At 40.1% G+C, this 18,645-nt stretch overlaps 1 protein-coding gene across 1 annotated transcript; it reads left to right on the top strand.

The window, feature by feature from the left end:
• Positions 1–1,996: 1,996 nt before the first annotated feature.
• On the top strand, positions 1,997–14,162 carry lpl (lipoprotein lipase). The gene is made up of 10 exons (XM_034179749.1): positions 1,997–2,232; positions 4,269–4,474; positions 7,821–8,000; positions 8,525–8,636; positions 8,800–9,045; positions 10,542–10,784; positions 12,368–12,488; positions 12,606–12,788; positions 12,904–13,011; positions 13,107–14,162. Exons 1-10 carry the CDS (start codon positions 2,133–2,135, stop codon positions 13,156–13,158), a joined length of 1,551 nt encoding a protein of 516 aa, XP_034035640.1. The 5' UTR covers positions 1,997–2,132; the 3' UTR covers positions 13,159–14,162.
• Positions 14,163–18,645: the final 4,483 nt, after the last annotated feature.

The raw sequence follows: 18,645 nt of genomic DNA, 5'->3' as shown, positions 1-18,645 counted from the left end.
TCGGTCACAGTCTCCCGCCTCAGCTCCTGCCTGGAGGAGACAGAGGCGTGGATGAGTCAAAACGTCCTGCAGCTAAATGGCTCCAAAACAGAAGCCATCCAAACTGGTACCCCCCATCAACTCCGCTCTTCCCCAATCACCTCTGTTTCATTTTTTGGACACAACATTCCCCTCTCTCCCTCTGTGACAAATCTGGGGGTCAAATTTGACCCCCACCTCTGTTTTGACAATCATGTCACCTCCATCTGCAAAACTGCCTTCTTTCAACTCCGTAATATCTCCAAACTTCGCTCTTCTCTTTCCCTCCCTGCTGCAGAGAAGCTTGTCCATGCCTTTGTCTCCTCCAGGCTGGACTACTGTAATGCAGTCCTCATCGGGATCTCTGGCAGGAGCATTCAAAAGCTCCTGTATGTCCAAAACAGCGCTGCCAGGGTCCTGATGAGGGTGCGCAGGCACGAGCACATCACCCCCATCCTTCACTCCCTCCACTGGCTCCCCATTCACTGCCGTATTCAATACAAAGTCCTCCTGCACACTCATCACTGTCTCTACGGTGCGGCCCCCACTTACCTCACTGAACTGCTCACACCACACACTTCCACTAGGACCCAGTCAGGCCAACAGCACTGTCTAGCCGTGCCCAGGACACGGCTCAAGACCATGGGTGATAGGGCCTTCTCAGTGGCTGCTCCCCATCTATGGAACGCCCTCCCAGACCATCTCAGGGCTCCATAGACGGTGGATGCTTTTAAAAAAGGACTCAAAACCTACCTTTTTTACTCTGGCTTTTAGCTAAATAATTGCTACTGTTATCGCTCTTATTTTGATTTTATTGCTACTGTTTTATTGTTTTTACATTGATTTATAGTCTTTTGTGTTCTTCTGTTTTATACTGTAGCACTTTGGGATTTGGTGTCAAATGTAAAGTGCATTATAAATAAAATTTATTATTATTATTATTATTACATACAGATTTTGCCACAACAACAACTATATAATGCTAAAACTTCACTCCTTTAGTAGCTATCAGTAGCCTGATCATTTAATGTACTGAGAAAATAATTAGCGGCTCAAAACCTTTAATGTCCACATCAAACTAAACCATTTTGACAACCACTGCACAGTCCCCAAAAATATGATTTAATAAACACCCGAACCGAGGTTAGCCTGTTAGCTTAACTGGTTCCGACAAAAAATGGGTTCATTCAGGCTTCTTTTGTGCATGACGACGCACAGATATGGGCTTCATACTGTTCAGGGTCGCTCTCTTTGGAAAACCTATAGGTCACGTCACGCAGGCTTTGTCCAGTATAGGCTATATACAGGTTATGGATTTTTCAAACTGTAACCAAAAATAAACACAAAGGGATAATTCAAAATGCTACAAACACCAGCTGAAGCGATTGCTTTAGAAAATGATTTCTTTTCAAAATGCTTCACACTAAATGAAATGATTCACAAAACAATTCACTATTTCACAAATGTCCCAAAACACTAAATGGAGCGATAGTGCTCACAAAAGCAATGAATGTTGAAACTTTGACTCAAATGAACCAATATGGCCTCCAAACGCTGTCTTGAAATACAAAAGTAAGTTTCAAAATGCTTGTAAACTTTAACAGAAATGAAATACTTCAAACTGGATTGATTTCTGTCTTTCTGAGGAGGGAATAAAATGAATTATACATGTCTGATATTTGCGCAGTCGGAATTACTGGATTTACAAGAAGACGGACTGAATTTTTTTTTTTTTTTACATTGATTTTCTAACATAATTCCTGATAATAAAATGACTGGATGAAACTTAATTTGAAAACGGATATATTTGCAATTACACAGAATATCATTTATTTAAATGTGTGATAACATGAACATATTTGTCATGATGCCTGTTCTCGCTGGCTGCTTTACGTATGACGTCATCAAAGAGCCCACTATCCTCCTACCAATAGGGATTGAATATTCAAATGAGCTCCCCATAAAGACGACTTGAAAAGCGGCAACTGAGACGCCAAGGACAAGAAAACTCACTCCACATCCACATCCCAACAGTTTCAAGTCATTGATAGTCTGTTTCAGCATCACAGACAACTTTTCCGTCAGTGCAATCTCGGACAATAAGTTTTAACAACATGGGAAAAGAAAATATCTGTTTTTTCACTGTCTGGATCATTTTGGGAAAAATCTGTGCAGCCTTTTCCTCTACTCTTGAACCTACCACCGCTGTGAATGGTAAGACTGACCTACAAAAAAAAAAAAAAAAAAAAAAAAAAAAAAGCTACGTTACAGTTTCTTAAAATAACTGAAGTAGTGTATGACTTAATGCTTTTTTGTGCTAATCGCTGGTAATAAAGTGGTGAGAAGCGTTCACGGACCATCCAGAGCATTCAGGTCTAAGTGTGCACGAAGAAGATTATATATATATATATATATATATATATATATATATATATATATATATATATATATATATATATATATATATATATATATATATATATATATATATATATATATATATATATATATATATATATATATATATATATAACCTGCTATTCTAGAACATAAAGTCCTATTTTTGGTGTTTTCGGGCCATTTTAACAACAACAACCCAAAAGAGTCTTCTCACTTTGGCTCACGCGACAACTGCACTGTAAAAAAAAAAGTAAGAAAACAAAAATTCAAGACAACCGACTGCAATTATTTTTTGAGTTTACTTAATGTAGTTAACTCAAAAACAGCTTGGAGTTTTTACGTTCTCTCTCTCTTTTAACAGTGTGTGCTAACTGAAACAATACAAACTCGATCGAATCCACTTTTAAAAATTTGTGCGCTCAGAAAACCAGCACGTTATTGAAATCTATTTAGTATTAAGTTTCGGTGGAAATGCAGCTGAAACAACAGAGGGCGACTCTGTCCTGTTTTATGTCCCTGTTTGAGACAGTTTCATGAGAAGAGCAGCTATTTTTCTGTGGAAAAAAAAAAAAAAAAAAAAAAAAAAAAAATATATATATATATATATATATATATATATATGTATATATATATGTGTATATATATGTAGATATATATATGTATATATATATATATATATATATATATATATGTGTATATATATGTAGATATATATATGTATATATATATATATATATATATATATATATATATGTGTATATATGTAGATATATATGTATATATATGTATATATATATATATATATGTGTATATATATGTAGATATATATATGTATATATATATATATATATATATATATGTGTGTGTGTATATATAGCATGAGACAATCGAGAAGTACCAAGTAGAGGTGGGCGATACCGGGAATTTTGGTATTGATCCGATACCAAGTAAATACAGGCCCAGTATTGCTGATATTGATACCGATACTTTTTCATATTTAAGCTTCATAGATCCAAAGGATCCAAAAGACCTAGGATAGCATTTCACCAAACATTGTACGTGACAACAAAATACTTTATCATCACAATCAACATTTTTGTTTAACATATATTACTCAACACAACTTAAAACAAAATCTCCTGAGGTAGAGGGCTGACAAACCACAATACAAGGGTGCGCTGTGCTGTGCTGTGTGACACAGTGCAGTACTGCTCTTACAGACAAGAGAGTAGACTTTGATGAATCTGCGTGCGCAGCAGTCAGTGCGTGCTGGGGAGGAAAAAAAGCTTGAGTATCGATCTTTTTACATGAGGATCATTCAATATCAATACCAGTGTTGGTATCAATATTATCGATATTAGGATCGATCCGCCCACCTCTAGTACCAAGGGCTGAAGGAGCAACTGGAACAGATGTGGAAGGTAAAGTAAGTGGTCCCAGTGGTAATAGGAGCACTAAACTCTGAAAAAGGAATTTCTGTCTCAATGAGGAAAAAGTGATGTAAGAATTTGCATAGATTTTTTTTTTTTTATTTAAAGTTACTTCAACTTGACTAAAGTTATTTCAACTTAACTAGATATGTCTTGTGGCGTTCTCAGCTGAAAGTTGAAATAACAGTTGAAATAATTAAAAAATAAAATCTAATCAAATTGTTCCATCACTTTTTCTCTTTGGGACAGCAGTTCCTTTTTTAGAGTATAGGAGCTGTAATCTCCAAATTGGAAGAGTGGCTCCAGCAGATTCCAGGCACAACATCAGAGGTCTCTGTCCAGAAGAGTGCAGCAGTCTGAGGAACAGCTAAGAAACTACTCAGAACCCTCAAACTCTCTTTCTCTTTTTTCTATTCGCAGCAAACACCACCGGCACAGCTGCACCCCCACTGACCACCGCTGAATGGCTCACAAACTACACTGACATTGAGTCCAAGTTCTCCCTCCGCTCAGCAGACGTCACAGATGAGGACATGTGCTACTTTGTGACCGGCCAACCAGAAACCATCACAGATTGCAAATTCAACCCTAAATCACAGACCTTTGTTATCATACACGGCTGGACGGTATGTATGATGCAAACTTGTCATCAGAATTCCTTACATTTGACGAAAAATACCAGTGACACAGTTTGCATTATGAACCAGGTGAAACAAATGTGTCAGGAGACATTTGGAGTTCAGTGTGGACACTCAGATTTACAAATAAGACTAACTGAGTTTGGGCAAAAATCATTTGGTCTATGAACAATCGACTTTACTGTTTAAAAAAATAAGAAGAAAATTATTGAAAAACTGAAAAATTCAAGGCAACCAGGCTTTCTGAGTTTACTTAACTTTAGGACATTAGTTGGGTTCGTTAGGTATGTCCAGCTTTGAAATTCAAACTTAAATTTAAAGTCAAATGTACTTAAAATAATAAGTTTGTTAAAATATGAACTATGAAGGTATTTGAGGTTCATCGTGCTGTTCAGTTTGATATAAAAGAAAAATGGGATTTGATCAACCAGCCTTTCAGTTTATAGAAATTTCTTCACTTATTCTGCAATCTTTTTTCAGTTTGTTTGATTCAGAGGTTTATTTATTTAGTTAAATAATTAGGTTTTGAATCAGTTTATGATAGTTTATCTCTTTAAAACGGACCCTTGACAGGATAAGCAGTATGGGGGAAAAGAGATAAATACACTGGCAAAAGTGAAACTTTCAATCAACTTTAAAATCTTACTCTAATTTCTTCCACCTAAATTAAATATATATTTGTTTCTCTCTTTTTTTAACTTAAGTATATATCTAAGTATAAGTATATGTATCTGATACATAAGTAAACGGGGCAGCACGGTGACTTAGTGGTCAGCACTGTTGCCTCACAGCAAGAAGGTCATGGGTTCGATTCTCGCCTGTGGCCTTTGTGTGGTTTGCATGTTCTCCCCGTGTTTTTGGGGCTTCACTCTGGGTGCTCTGGCTTCCTCCCACATCCAAAGACATGCAGGTTAGGTGAAGTGGAAACTTTAAATTGTCCGTAGGTGTGCGTGCAGGTGAGTGTGTTTGTTTGTCTATCTGTCACCCTGCCGTCCTGTCCAGGGTGTACCCCCTCACGCCCTGTGACTGCTGGGAACCTTAACTGGAGGAAGCAGTTGAAGATGAGTGAGTGTGTGAATAAGCAAACATGAGGTATATTCACTTATTTCTAGTTTAAAAGAAGTATACTGCTAGTAAACTTGAATAAACGTCTTTTTGGTAAGGGCAGCCTAATTCATTTGAGTGTTGCCAATTGAAGCACTTTTTAAGTTAATCCAACAATTGTCTTTTTTCAGTGCAGTTAGTGTGAGAAAAACCTTAAAAGTATAAACAGCTTGTTTTTCATCTTTGTCAAAAGAAAATTTCAAGTTTGACATGTTTTATTATCCATCCATCTTCTACCGCTTAGTCCAATTAAGGGTCGCGGGGGGCTGGAGCCTATCCCAGCAGTCATAGGGCGTGAGGCGGGGTACACCCAGGACAGGACGCCAGTCTGTCGCAGGGCCACAAATAGACAAACAAACAGACACACCCACACGCACACCTAAGGACAATTTTAAAGATTCCAATCCACCTAACCCGCATGTCTTTGGATGTGGGAGGAAACCGGAGCACCCGGAGGAAACCCACGCAAACACAGGGAGAACATGCAAACTCCACACAGAAAGGCCACGGGAATTGAACCCATGACCTTCTCGCTGTGAGGCAACAGTGCTAACCACTAAGCCACCGTGCTGCCATGTTTTGTTATTTTAAAGGAAAATAAAACTCAGTGTTAAAATACAGCTGGATCGATAGACTGTGCTATAAACTAATGATTGATGTGTATAAATTAAAACAAGGAGCCCTTACAACTGAAATATCCACCTCTGAAAGTCAGAATTCATCCATCATTGATGAGTTCATAAATGCCACCATTGACACAATTTTAACCAATCAGAAAAAATCCCCCGTATCGCTTGCGGAATGCTGTGACATAGCATGAGCACAGAAAGGTAAATACCGTAATTTCTGGACTATAAGCCACTACCTTTTTCACATGCTTTGAACACTGCGGCTTAAACAATGATGCAGCTAATTTGTGGATTTTTACAGACTTTCTCATAAGTCGAAATACGTCAATTAATGCTGTCCATTAATTGCCTGAAAGCTGCGGTCCTCATGCAGCGTAAATTCACACACAATAAATACAGCTGTTAGTTGTAGTGGATTCATCAACGCGTCCTGCAGAAAACAACGTCTGAAACCAATTAAATCCTTGTTTAGTTAGTTCCTCTGGCACTCTGCGCTGCAGTCCCCCCCCTCCCACTGTCTCTGTCTGCGCTACAAGTTGAAAACGTCACAGCAGCTTTACCATAGACATCAGGCGATCCTGGCTGCACAATGACATTATCTCATGATGCACAAAGAAAACAAACAAACAAAAAATTTATTAAAATTACTGGTACTCAGTTCTGTGTGTGGAGCAGATCATATGCCACGGCGCACCATGCATGTGCTGGATGAAGTGTGCGTCAGCATTTACGGTACATATTTAATTAAAAGTTAAAAAATCTTTCTGTCTAACTGTACAGAGGTCTCAAACTCATTCCAGAAAGGGCTGAGAGAGTGCAGGTTTTCTTTGCAACCACCCAGTCCAGCAGGTGATTTCACTGATTAACTGATTCCACCTGCTCAAAGTGATGTTAATCAGTGAAATCACCTGGTGGACTGGGTGGTTGCAAAGAAAGCTTGCATCCTCTCGGCCCTTTCTGGAACAAGTTTGAGACCTTTGATCATCTTTGTCCCTTCTATACTGCAGGGGGACACTGGCGGAGTGTTGAACCTCTGTTCTCATGTGTCGTCACACATCGCTGTTAGAGCAGATGGGATGGCCGCCTGCTGGTGGCTTTAAACCAGCCGTACAAAAATGCTCTTAACTTTAACATAAGTGATCACACAATGCCTACAACTTTTCATATGGGCTCTCAATATCATAATCTACCAACCCAATCATAAATTATCAGTGGGTTTTCTTTTCCTTTAAGTACCTTGAAAATGAGATTGTAGTTGAATTGACACTTTAATTTGCTAGTGTTAGTTTCCCATGCTGATCCTCTTAAGTTGAGTAATCTCAAAACATCTGTATAGCTGAGCATGCTAAATGTTTTATTTTTTACAAACTGGTCACATACATTGTGTAACACGAGATGAGTAGAACACGAAATATCCTTCAGAATACATACTGTAGGAGTCACAAGAAACTGTGCAGCAGCACAACTAGTGCTGCTTCAATTTGAACATGATTACACCTCTGCTGCCGCTCAAACATGGACACAGAATGACAAGTGAAGCCACAAAGAATCCATGGCACCGTGCTGTGGATGTTGTGTGACTGTTTGTGTGTCTGCTGCAGGTTACGGGGATGTATGAAAGCTGGGTCACCAAGCTGGTGGTCGCTCTTTACAAGCGTATACCCAGTGCAAATGTTGTGGTGGTGGATTGGCTGTCCCGTGCAAGTCAGGGCTACCCCAGCTCCGCAGCAAACACCAAACTCGTGGGCCGTGACGTCGCCAAGTTTGTAACCTGGATACAAGTGAGTGTTGGGTGGGAAGAACATCCAAAGGGTTTGACAGCTGGCAAACAGCTGGATTGTAGTTTCTTGGTCTTCACTATTGACTGGTTGATCGGATGTATGTTGGTAAACACACCACTGTGGTAGGATAAATTATCACCGCATTTCCAATTGTTGGTGAAGCTGAAAATTTTGGAGCTGACAGTGTGATATTTTTTGAATTAAGTCTTCTCATAAAGAAATTTTATGAGCGAGTTTGTGGCTGACACCAGTCTGTCTTTTTATTGTTCAGTATTTAGTGACGGCAGTTATTAATTTCAACCTCTTCAACGTACAAACATGTTGGCATGATAAATGCTGGCATTTTTTTGTGTATTTGTTTACACAATATCTACTTTTAATTACTGTTTGTGTCTGCCAAAATCTGAGAAGTTTGACTACAACAATGTCTTGTTTGGCTCGTAAAAGTTGCTGTAAAACTTACGATGCACTGTTGCCATATCAGTATGCTTTTCTGACCCATCAACCCATCTATTGCCTATTAGAATGAGCTGCAGTTGCCATGGGAACAGATTCACCTGCTGGGTTACAGTCTTGGCGCCCATGTGGCTGGAATTGCTGGCCACCTCACCAATAAAAAAATCAGCAGGATTACAGGTGAGAGTGTTAATTAAAGTAATCATTCGACATCTGCCTGAATCAGATAAAAGGTACAAACAGACAACAGTCTTGTTTCTCTGTTACAAACATTTGTGCACAGTGAGAAGTAGACCCTTCTGTCACATTTGTCTCACTTTCAGCCTCTCCTTCTTCAAACCAGGTCTGGATCCTGCTGGTCCCTACTTTGAGTATGCAGAAGACCAGAACGCCCTGTCCCGAGACGACGCCCAATTTGTGGATGTCCTGCACACCTACACCAGAGGTACTCCAGGCTTCAGCATCGGCATCCAGAAGGCTGTGGGCCACATCGACATTTACCCCAATGGTGGCTCTGTGCAACCGGGCTGTGACGTTCAGACAACCTGGATCAGAGATATATTTCCAGAAGGCTTCGGAGGCCTTAAAAGTGTGTATATTTCCTGCTGCTTATGCTTCATTACATTTCTACAGTTACTGGCTTTTGCATGCTGGTGTTGCTGCACTTTCACAGGACTCTGCTGTTATTATTTCAGTTATTACGAGTTAATATGAAGGTTTGACTAGTGATTGAACAACAGGGCTTGTCTCTGTAATGCTTCCTTTACATTCTTAATGCACAGTCTGTCAATGGTAGAATAATACCAATCCAACTGGAGTTGTCGTTCAAGTGTTTTGACTTCTTTAACCTAAAGTAAACATGTTAGAACTCGTTGTACCCTTCAGAGTTAGTGTCTGTACTGATAACCAACCAGGGTTGTTTGGGTCAAGAACAGGACATGGTTTCACGTTGCCCTGGAGCGTTATTCAGGTCAACATGTCCTCAAGAGGGTCATTGGTTGTATTACTCTTGATGGACATGCAAACTGGTCCTAATCTTTTGGGAAATTAATGAAAGGTCAGTGTTGTAAACTATAGGCAGATGTTGTTTTGTCCTCAATCTGACCATAACATAAGCAGATGGCCCAGCGTTGAAGGAGCAACACCTCAGGTCAAGACTCAGCAGTTTACCTCCCATCTAAAAGGACAAAGGATCTTTGAGGACAACAATGTGGACATTTTGGACAAGGAGGACAGATGGTTTGGGAAGGACGCCAGCTATACAAAACTGGAATAACTTTCTCTGAATTTGGGAGAGGACTGAGACACGAGCTATTCATCATGCTGTGTTTTCGTCTCTCCCCGTGAAGAATGCTGCCGTGAAGCAGCAGTTGTCAAGAATTTTTTTTTAAGCAATCCAACAGAAACATCACGTGCTGGATTTACTGTGGAAATCATAATACCTCATTTAGTGTCTAGATAAAGAGTCATAGTTGATTCTCACTCATTTAATCCTGCACATGATTTACCAAGGAGCCAATACGCTGATGTGGGCTGATACCTCCATGCTGGCCAGTATTTTTATTTTTTTTTTTTTTATTTAATTTTTTTTGGTTTTACATCACCCCCCCCTCCCCCCCCTCCCCCAAATTCATTGGACATTGACGTTATACACTCTGCTGTGGTATGCAAAGAGTTCCATGTATAATTGACTCCTAAATCCCTTTTACTGTGAAATTGTGGTTCCAGTTGCTCAGACCTGGTGGTACCAGTCTTTTCCACATGCTCTGTGTGACATACTGCAGTGTAAATACACATCTCTACGCACATCAAAGTTAAAAACCTTTTAACGTGTTACTGTAAATTTTCAAGATGGGCCCATTTAAGCTTATCGTATATTATTGACAGCTGTTCCACCTATATAAAAAGCTTTCAAGGATACAATTAAAATGTTTGAAGTCTCTCCTAAGCAGACATTTTGTTTGCTGTAAATTGCAGTTGAAAAATTAAATTTTTCACAGATTCATTCCCAGTACTGTAACTGAGCACCTGTCCAGAGAACGTGATGAGTGTCTTTTCATAGCCCATGTGCAATGTGTGTTGCAGACCTAGACCAGCTTGTCAAATGTTCCCACGAGCGCTCCATCCACCTGTTCATCGACTCTCTGCTGAACACCCAGCAGCAGAGCATGGCCTACCGCTGCAGCTCCAAGGAAGCATTCAACCGCGGGCTGTGTCTCAGCTGCCGAAAAAACCGCTGCAACAAGCTGGGCTATAACATCAACAAGGTCCGCACGGCCCGCGACACCATGATGTTCCTCAAGACTCGAGAAATAATGCCCTACAAAGGTAAATACGGTGAAGCACCACATATACTTAGCACTTACACAAGTAGAACAAAGTAAATAGCAAGACTGCTGTCGCTGATGTTCATGCAACAAAGAAATTATGGAATTAAAAGCAAGAAAAGAGGAAAATCTGTCTGGAGGTTTGTATTTAATAACTGGATTAATGTGGGTTGGGTCAAAGTTGAGAGTGCAGTAATCCTCAGCATATGAGCTGCTGTTGTTGAATGTACTTATTGAGGATCGGATCGGAGCTCGGATTCGTATTAGTACATTAAGCATGGCTACAAACAGTACTACGCAGTTCATGCAGAAGATACAGAGTAAACATTAACATACAAATATGAAATATAGGCCACAATACAAAGAGTTTGCATGTATTGTAGCAGCAGGGGTAAGCAACGGTAGCATGACACCACTGCATGAACCAGTTTATTTAAAGGTGTATGCCTGTTTGACTTCTTACAAAATTGACTTTTTGTCTATTTATTATAAATGTAGTTATTTTTTTAGTATGTCAGAAAATTACAGCTAATTTTATTGTTGGTAAAGGGCTTATTCTAAGAGGATTATATAGTGTCTTTGCTCAGAGATTTTGCAGAGGTCATTCGAAGTTCATGTTACATTTGATGGAGGGAACTCAGAATTTTCAATTTACAGCATGGAAAAAATACCTTTAATAAAGCTATGATAATAAACTATTATATCACATCAGTCTCCCCACTGACTCATTTTGACAAACCAGTTAAAATGTTGTAACTATAACTAACATTAGTATTGACAACTAACCCAGCAGAGCTGTGTGAGTGCTGTCTTTGCTGTCTGACAGATATCTAGTCTCAAAGTCTTCAAGTGAAATTTGATCAGATTGTATCTGAGTTCTTTGCAACTGGCTCTCTGGTGTCCTCTTTATTCTTATGTTCATTTTGCTGTCTTTCTGTTTCCACTTTGTCATTTCTTGGCACTTTCTGTCATAGCTGGAGGTCTGCTGTATTTCTGTGACTCCATTAAGCTAATGGTTTATTCTAGTTTCCTACACGTGCCCCCCAGGAATACCCCCTCTAGTTAGAATTCCAAGTCATCAACTTATTCAAACACGACATACCTCAAGTTCACAATCCAAGATGGCTACTCCAAACATCACTGCGCAATGTATTTTGGAATGTCATGTGACCTATAACTGAGGAAAAAGTGTTTCCATTGCAGTTTTGTGAAATTAGGCCTTTTCGAATCACCTGAACAACCACTACCTCCATTTTGTGTCACTTATCTGGATCAGGGTTGGGGTGGCAGTAGGCAGAGCAGCTCATCCCACATTTCCCTATATCTGACCAAATCCTCTGACTGTTCCTGGGGGGATCCCAAGGCATTCCAAAGCCATCTTGGAAATATAATCCCTCCAGCTCACATGAGCATAAAAACGCCTCATGATATTTAAGTTTAAAAAAATGCATGTGTTTTCATTAAGCGTATTTTCAATTTGCTACTTCAACTGCACAATTTGGAGGGTGATGGAAACCTTCCTGCAGATGCAGTTGCACAGTTGGCTCTTAGTAAGGTCTACTCTGTTCCCTCGTCTCCTCTCAGTTTTCCACTACCAAGTGAAGGTGCATTTGTTTGGTCAAGAGCAACTCAGCTTCACGCAGCAGCCATTGAAAATTTCTCTGTATGGAACCCACGGAGAGAAGGAGGGAATTTCCACCGTCCTGTACGTACACTCAGTTACATTCAATTACTGAATCTATTATGTGAAAACCAAAAACAATTATGTGTGGAGGCTGTTCCAATCTGAATAGCTGACCTTTGAACTTTGCTTTTCCTGCAGGCCACTTATGAATAGCAATACAACTTCGTCTTTTCTCATCACCACCGATGTGGACATTGGAGACCTGATGATTGTGAAGATGCACTGGGAGAAGGACACAATCTTCAGCTGGTCAACTTTGTGGGGCAGCAGCAAGTTCCATATCCGAAAACTCCGCATCAAATCTGGGGAGAAACAGTCCAAGTAAGATGTTACAGGAAGCAAATAATGTAGGCAAAACATAGAAATCTGGCCAGCAGTGTTTCAGCTGTTTGTTTGGGGGGTTTTTTGTTGTTTTTTTTTGGTGTTGTGATTCCAGGGTAATCTTCAGAGCAAAGGATGGGGAGTTTACAGAACTTATCCGGGGAGGAGACGACACAGAGTTTGTCAAGTCAAGTGAACCCACCCAGAGCCGCAAAGAGAAACTGTAAGTTGAGCAGCAGCTTCATTTCATCCACCTTCGTATTGCTGTCCTATGAATGAGTTACTGTATGCAGTTACATGTTGTCTTCTTATTTTTAGGAAGTACAAGCTGAAGATGCAAGGAAGTCTTTTTGGGCAGAACGAAGCTTAAATTAGCTTTTGAACAAAACCTCAACATGCACATCATCCACAGCCAAAGATGGACAGAACAGGGAAACCTGTACACTGTCCTGGACACATGCAGAAGGCTGTGTTTCTCCCTCGACTGCAACCAACGCAACCTCATGCCCAGAGCTGTAAATCAGAACGCTCGCTGTACTCATTCCCATCTTCATTTATAGTCTGCATGAGAAATGTCTCAGGTTTCAGTCATGATGCGCACATTCAGTAGCTTTTGCTGCATACCTCTGTAATCAATCACATTTTTGTATCCCTGGTTATTCTGTTTTTTGGTTTTTTTTAAGTATTTTGAAGACCTGAGCTGTTGTTTCTTTTGCCTATGTGAACTTTGGTTATTGTTCATTTATAAATAATTCAGAGTGATAGGCATAACAGACATTTTTTTTGTTGTTTTAATGTCAAAATTCTGCTTTTGCCTTATCGTAACCACTAATTACCTACAACTGACAGGGACCAAAAATGTATTTACCACACACACACACACACACACACACACACATTATATATGAATGATTTTGTCAAGATCTGATACTTTGAAGCCTTGCGCCTTCTTTGACCACCTTTGGTTAATGAGTCACTGGTCACTTTACAAATCTCTCTGTTGCCTGAAGCCATTTCAGTGACATAATCAATGAGGTCACAACCCCTAACTAATATTCATCTTTAACTTTAGTAATTTCTTTTGACAAGGAACTAAAGTAAATAATATTCCAGGAATTGCAACGTGTGCCTTAAATCATTTTATCAATGAATCGTTTCTCAGCATTCATCCTTTGAAAGGTCAAACATTTCAAAATTAACTGAGGGAGGGGTCTATATGATGGTCATGACACAGCTCCACAATGCCCCATTGTATTTATTGAATGTACATTTAATTATTTGTATATTAAGTTGTAATATATGTTGGCAGGCTTCTACTGCCATTTGCATTTTTATAAATAAAAGATTTTGTGGTGTTATGCACAAGGCTGGTTAGCTCAATCAAATTGGTCTCCATCCCAGGTGAAATGCAGTTCGTTGTACATTTTAGTAAAAAAAATACACCACATGATAAATTTACCTTAATTAACATTGTCCTAGCACTGTGAAGACTTATTGAATGCAAGCAAGGATATCAGCCCTGCTTCTTTGCAACCTAGTCTTGAAAAAATTAGTTGACATCCTGAGAATTTGGGGGATGCTCAGAAAGTTGCCAGACATTATAGCCAACCTATACACTGGCACTGTGAGCCCTGTGTGGAGTTTGGGCAGACTCTTTGACTTTTGCCCAATGAATATTGGCATAGTCAGGGATGAGTTCTGGTTCCTAGAGTGTTCCATGCTTGCATGGACTGGGTGTTGGGTAGGATTGTAGAAACCTGCAGCTTAGGTGCCACGATGACAAGTAAAGGTTTACTGACCTTGACTTTGTGGCCGATTCTGTGATCTTTGTGTAGTCAATGGATACCCTGATTTTAGTGCTTGCAAAGTTGACTGACAAATCGGAGTGTCTGGTTTTGTGGATGTCCTGGATGAAGACTAAAGATCCAGGCTATTAATTTCCTGGACTGCGCAATCAGAAGTTTATCTGTATGCAGTTAAAGTATTGAAGAGACATTCACTTACAGTATCTTGGCAGCAATATTCATGTCTCCGAGTCAAGGGGCTGTTGCTTCCTGTCTAACTGTAGGACTGTGAGACTTATACACTAACCAATGACATATAGAGTGATGACTGGATATCTTTAATAGTAGGTCTGTTTGGGAGATCTTTGGGTACCACTGTCATGAATTTGTTAAACAGTTACTTAGGGAGACTCAGATTAGGAGTATCACTTGCATTGTGAGGGAACGACTGACATTTTGCCATATGGTGCATTCTTCTGGGCACGATCCTGAACACAGGTGCCTCGGTATTGAGGACCCCTTTGGCTGGAGAAGGCCAAGGGGATGTCCAGATTTCACCTGGCTGCAGCAGATACAGTATATGATAACTTTAGAGAAGTGCAGATGAACCGATTGTCTACCTTGGTGTTTACTATTCAGAACCCGGGTGTTTCTGTGATAAAAAGGTTCCAGGCATAACCCCAAATTATGCCAAGTAATCAATCAGAAAGTTTTAAAATAATTACCTCCATTTCAGGAATCATCTCAAATAATTTTATGCTGTTTAAAGACGCCAGCTTGGCATATATAAACTGTTGTTCCAGTGAAAGTGTGACATACTGAATCTAAATTGGAATAAATCTTTAATGAAAATAAAGTAAATATGACAACATACTGCTTGTTCAACTGGAACAATCAAGCCAAGGTGTATGTAAACCTATGTCCTAAGCATTAAATGTTCCTCTCTGTGGCACCACAGGGTGACCTGGTCACTTGTGAAGTAGCAGAGGAGGATGTACTCGCAAACCAGCCCTTCTTAAGGGTACACCTGTTTCTTTTCTGTGTATTTGTCTGCTCCTGTTTGGAGTCCCAACTGTTGTTTGAGCAAATGCACCAAACATCAGTTTAGAGTACCCATCCTTCTTGGAGACTCTTAATTCTACTGGGGGACGTTAATGCTTACGTGGGCAACAATGGAGAAACTTGGAGGGGAGTGATTGGGGAGTAACGGCCCAATGAGAGGAATCAGACTTCTTAACCTCCCAGGGTATGCCTGGGTACTAGATAGGCGACGTAGGCCACTAGATGAACCCTAGATTAAGCAGGAGCCATGCGGGTTCCATCCTAGTGGAACAGTGGATCAACTCTTTACCCTTACAAGGATATTAGGAGGGTCGTGGGAGTATGACCAGCCAAAAGGATGGATTGTCCTCTATGGATCAGGGGAGAGTTATTGCCCCAGGTGGAGACGTTCCAGGTGGAAGCTCGACTACCCGGAGCCGCCGCTTCTTCGCACTGAAAGGAGGTATTATATTTCTGTGAAGGTTTGGGAACACCTCAGGATCCCCCAGGAAGAGTTACAGGACTTGGCTGAGGATAGGGATGTGTGGGATGAGCTGCTTAGTCTGCTGCTGCTGCAACTGTGAACCCAGATTAATGGCCGCAAATGAAAGAATGAATGAACAAATATACAAATTTTGAGGGGACCTCAGAGAGTTACCACAGCAATATAGAAAACTTTAGTGCTCTGAGAAAAGTCACACTAAAAGAAAGAAATAATGTTCAAAAGACTCCTGGTGTAAAACGTATCTGCTTTTTTTGCGACAGAAGTCATTTAATAAAACAAATCAAGTCAGGGGATTGCCAGGAGTGTATATGCTTTAAATATTTCCAATAAACAACCACAGTGCCTTCAGATAAGAGCTATGAGTGAAGCACAAGAAAAACAACTTTTCAGATTGTGCATCAACAAATTTCATTAATATTTGGAAAAAAAAAAAAAATCTCTGTTCGTTCTTTCTTTCTGGTTCTAAATTCCTGAAACTTGAATTAGCAACATGTGCCATTCCTAGAAAACAGATGAGTAAATAAGTGTGGAAAGTGCATTAAATCAATAGTCACTGCTTGTTGGCTTTTAGTCATTCCTTCTCTTTTGGCAGTCAAACCTCTTTTTTAAGATGCACTCCCCTCTTCATCAGCAAAGACCAAAACAACAGAAATCAACAGCATCCAGTACGGCTGAGAAAACATATTTTGTCACTGTTTTTCACAAGAAAATGTTCTTGTGTTCACAGGGAAACCGTCATCAACATAAACTGCCAGGATTTGCAAACAGGGGCAGCTAATTTACATATCTATCCTTTATTTAACCATTTATTTATTTATAGAGACCTGGCCTAGAAAGCAACATCACAATATTTACAACAATCATGGTGGCAACATGGTAGCCAAAAGGTTAGTGCACTCTTTCCAAAGCAGAAGGGCAATTCCACAGTGACTGACGTTACATTCAGAGAAGAAGCAGGCCTCTTAAAGTGACTGGAAATTAAAACATACAGCTCCTGAATGTTGTGGAAGACATAATAGGGACAAGGTCTACTTGGTAGGGGAAGGACACTTTGTTGGTGCTTAGTACAAGTTGGTGGTACTCAATATTATGGGCATGACTGATGTTACAAAAAACAGCCATTAAGAAAATTCATAAACTTTATTGCAACTTTGTCTTCAAAACTATACAGGGATAACAATTCTTTTTATTCTAGGATTTAAGGTTGCCAGCAACTGTCATTCTGCTGCTCCTTGTCATGTTACAAATCAAAGGCATAAACTGAATTATTGCATTACTACAGTAGTGTTCAGAATAACAGTAGTGCTATGTGACTAAAAAGATTAATCCAGGTTTTGAGTATATTTCTTATTGTTACATGGGAAACAAGGTACCATTAGATTCAGTAGATTCTCACAAATCCAACAAGACCAAGCATTCATGATATACACACTCTTAAGGCTATGAAACTGGGCTATTAGTAAAAAAAAGTAGAAAAATCTGCTCTTTGGCTCAAACCACCCCCTTGAACACAAGCTCAGGGTGATCAGGACTCTTCAACACAGAGCCCTACAGGTGCCCACAACTGCAGAGGGAAGGGCTAAAGAACAACAACTTGTCCGGAAAGCCCTCACGGTATGTGGGTACCCACGATGGACCCTGGACAAAGTGCAGAAGTCCCAGAGAACAGAGAGACCAGATAGACAGGAGACGGAGACAAGAAGAAGAGGAGTGTCCCTCCCTTATTTAGCAGGACTAGGGGAAAAACTGCAGAGGATCTTCAGACAGCACAAAATCCCAGTTTACTTTAAACCTGTTAACACCTTGAGACAGAAATTAATTCACCCTAAGGACAGGATCCCTAGTTACAAACAGAGCAATGTAGTGTATTCTATCAGATGTCAGGAAAACTGTTCGAACAGTACATAGGTGAGACTAAGCAACCTTTACACAAAAGGCTATACCAGCACCGCAGAGAGGGCGCCAGTGGACCTCAGTCTGCAGTTCATCTCCACCTTAAAGACACTAACCACACGTTTGAGGACAAGGAAGTTAAAATGTTAGCTAGAGAGAAGAAATGGTTTCAGAGAGGTATGAAGAAGGCATTCTATGTGAAACAATTGAAACCCAGCCTTAACTGGGGAGAGGGTCTGAGACATGCTTTGTCCTAGAGCACAATGGGTGCTAATTAGAGCTACTCAGGTACTCAGGTCAAAGCAGTTTCAGTCTTTTGTTCATGATAATGAGTCATTCACACCATCAGGAGAGGCGGCAGTCCCATCGTTAGGAGGGACAGCTACCCTGTCATTAGAAGGGTGCTAACTAGAGCACAATAGGTGCTAATTAAAGCAATTGTTTAGTCACTAGCCAATAGCAGTCTGCCTCTTGGTAGGAAGGGTGTAGTTAGGTTTAAAACTCCAGCTTTTGTGGCTTCTGTTTGTTCTTCTCGACAAGGGTCAGACAGAAGTCAGACTACCAGAGCAAGAATTTTAGCTGAGGAAGCTTCTGTGATTTGAAGCGAAACGTCCTCGCGTCAAGCAACCCAGTC

The sequence above is a fragment of the Thalassophryne amazonica genome, chromosome 10, assembly GCF_902500255.1.
Source record: "Thalassophryne amazonica chromosome 10, fThaAma1.1, whole genome shotgun sequence".
Taxonomy (NCBI): Eukaryota; Metazoa; Chordata; class Actinopteri; order Batrachoidiformes; family Batrachoididae; genus Thalassophryne; species Thalassophryne amazonica.
This window is presented reverse-complemented; position numbering and strand designations above follow the sequence as displayed.

What these genes read in the sequence shown, in the direction of transcription:
- lpl (XM_034179749.1), top strand. Translation starts at nt 2,133, where the DNA reads ATGGGAAAAGAAAATATCTGTTTTTTCACTGTCTGGATCATTTTGGGA. An exon ending in GAGGGAATTTCCACCGTCCT is followed by an intron (nt 12,489 to 12,605) that starts GTACGTACACTC and finishes CTTTTCCTGCAG; the next exon opens with GCCACTTATGAATAGCAATA. An exon ending in CAGAGCCGCAAAGAGAAACT is followed by an intron (nt 13,012 to 13,106) that starts GTAAGTTGAGCA and finishes TCTTATTTTTAG; the next exon opens with GAAGTACAAGCTGAAGATGC.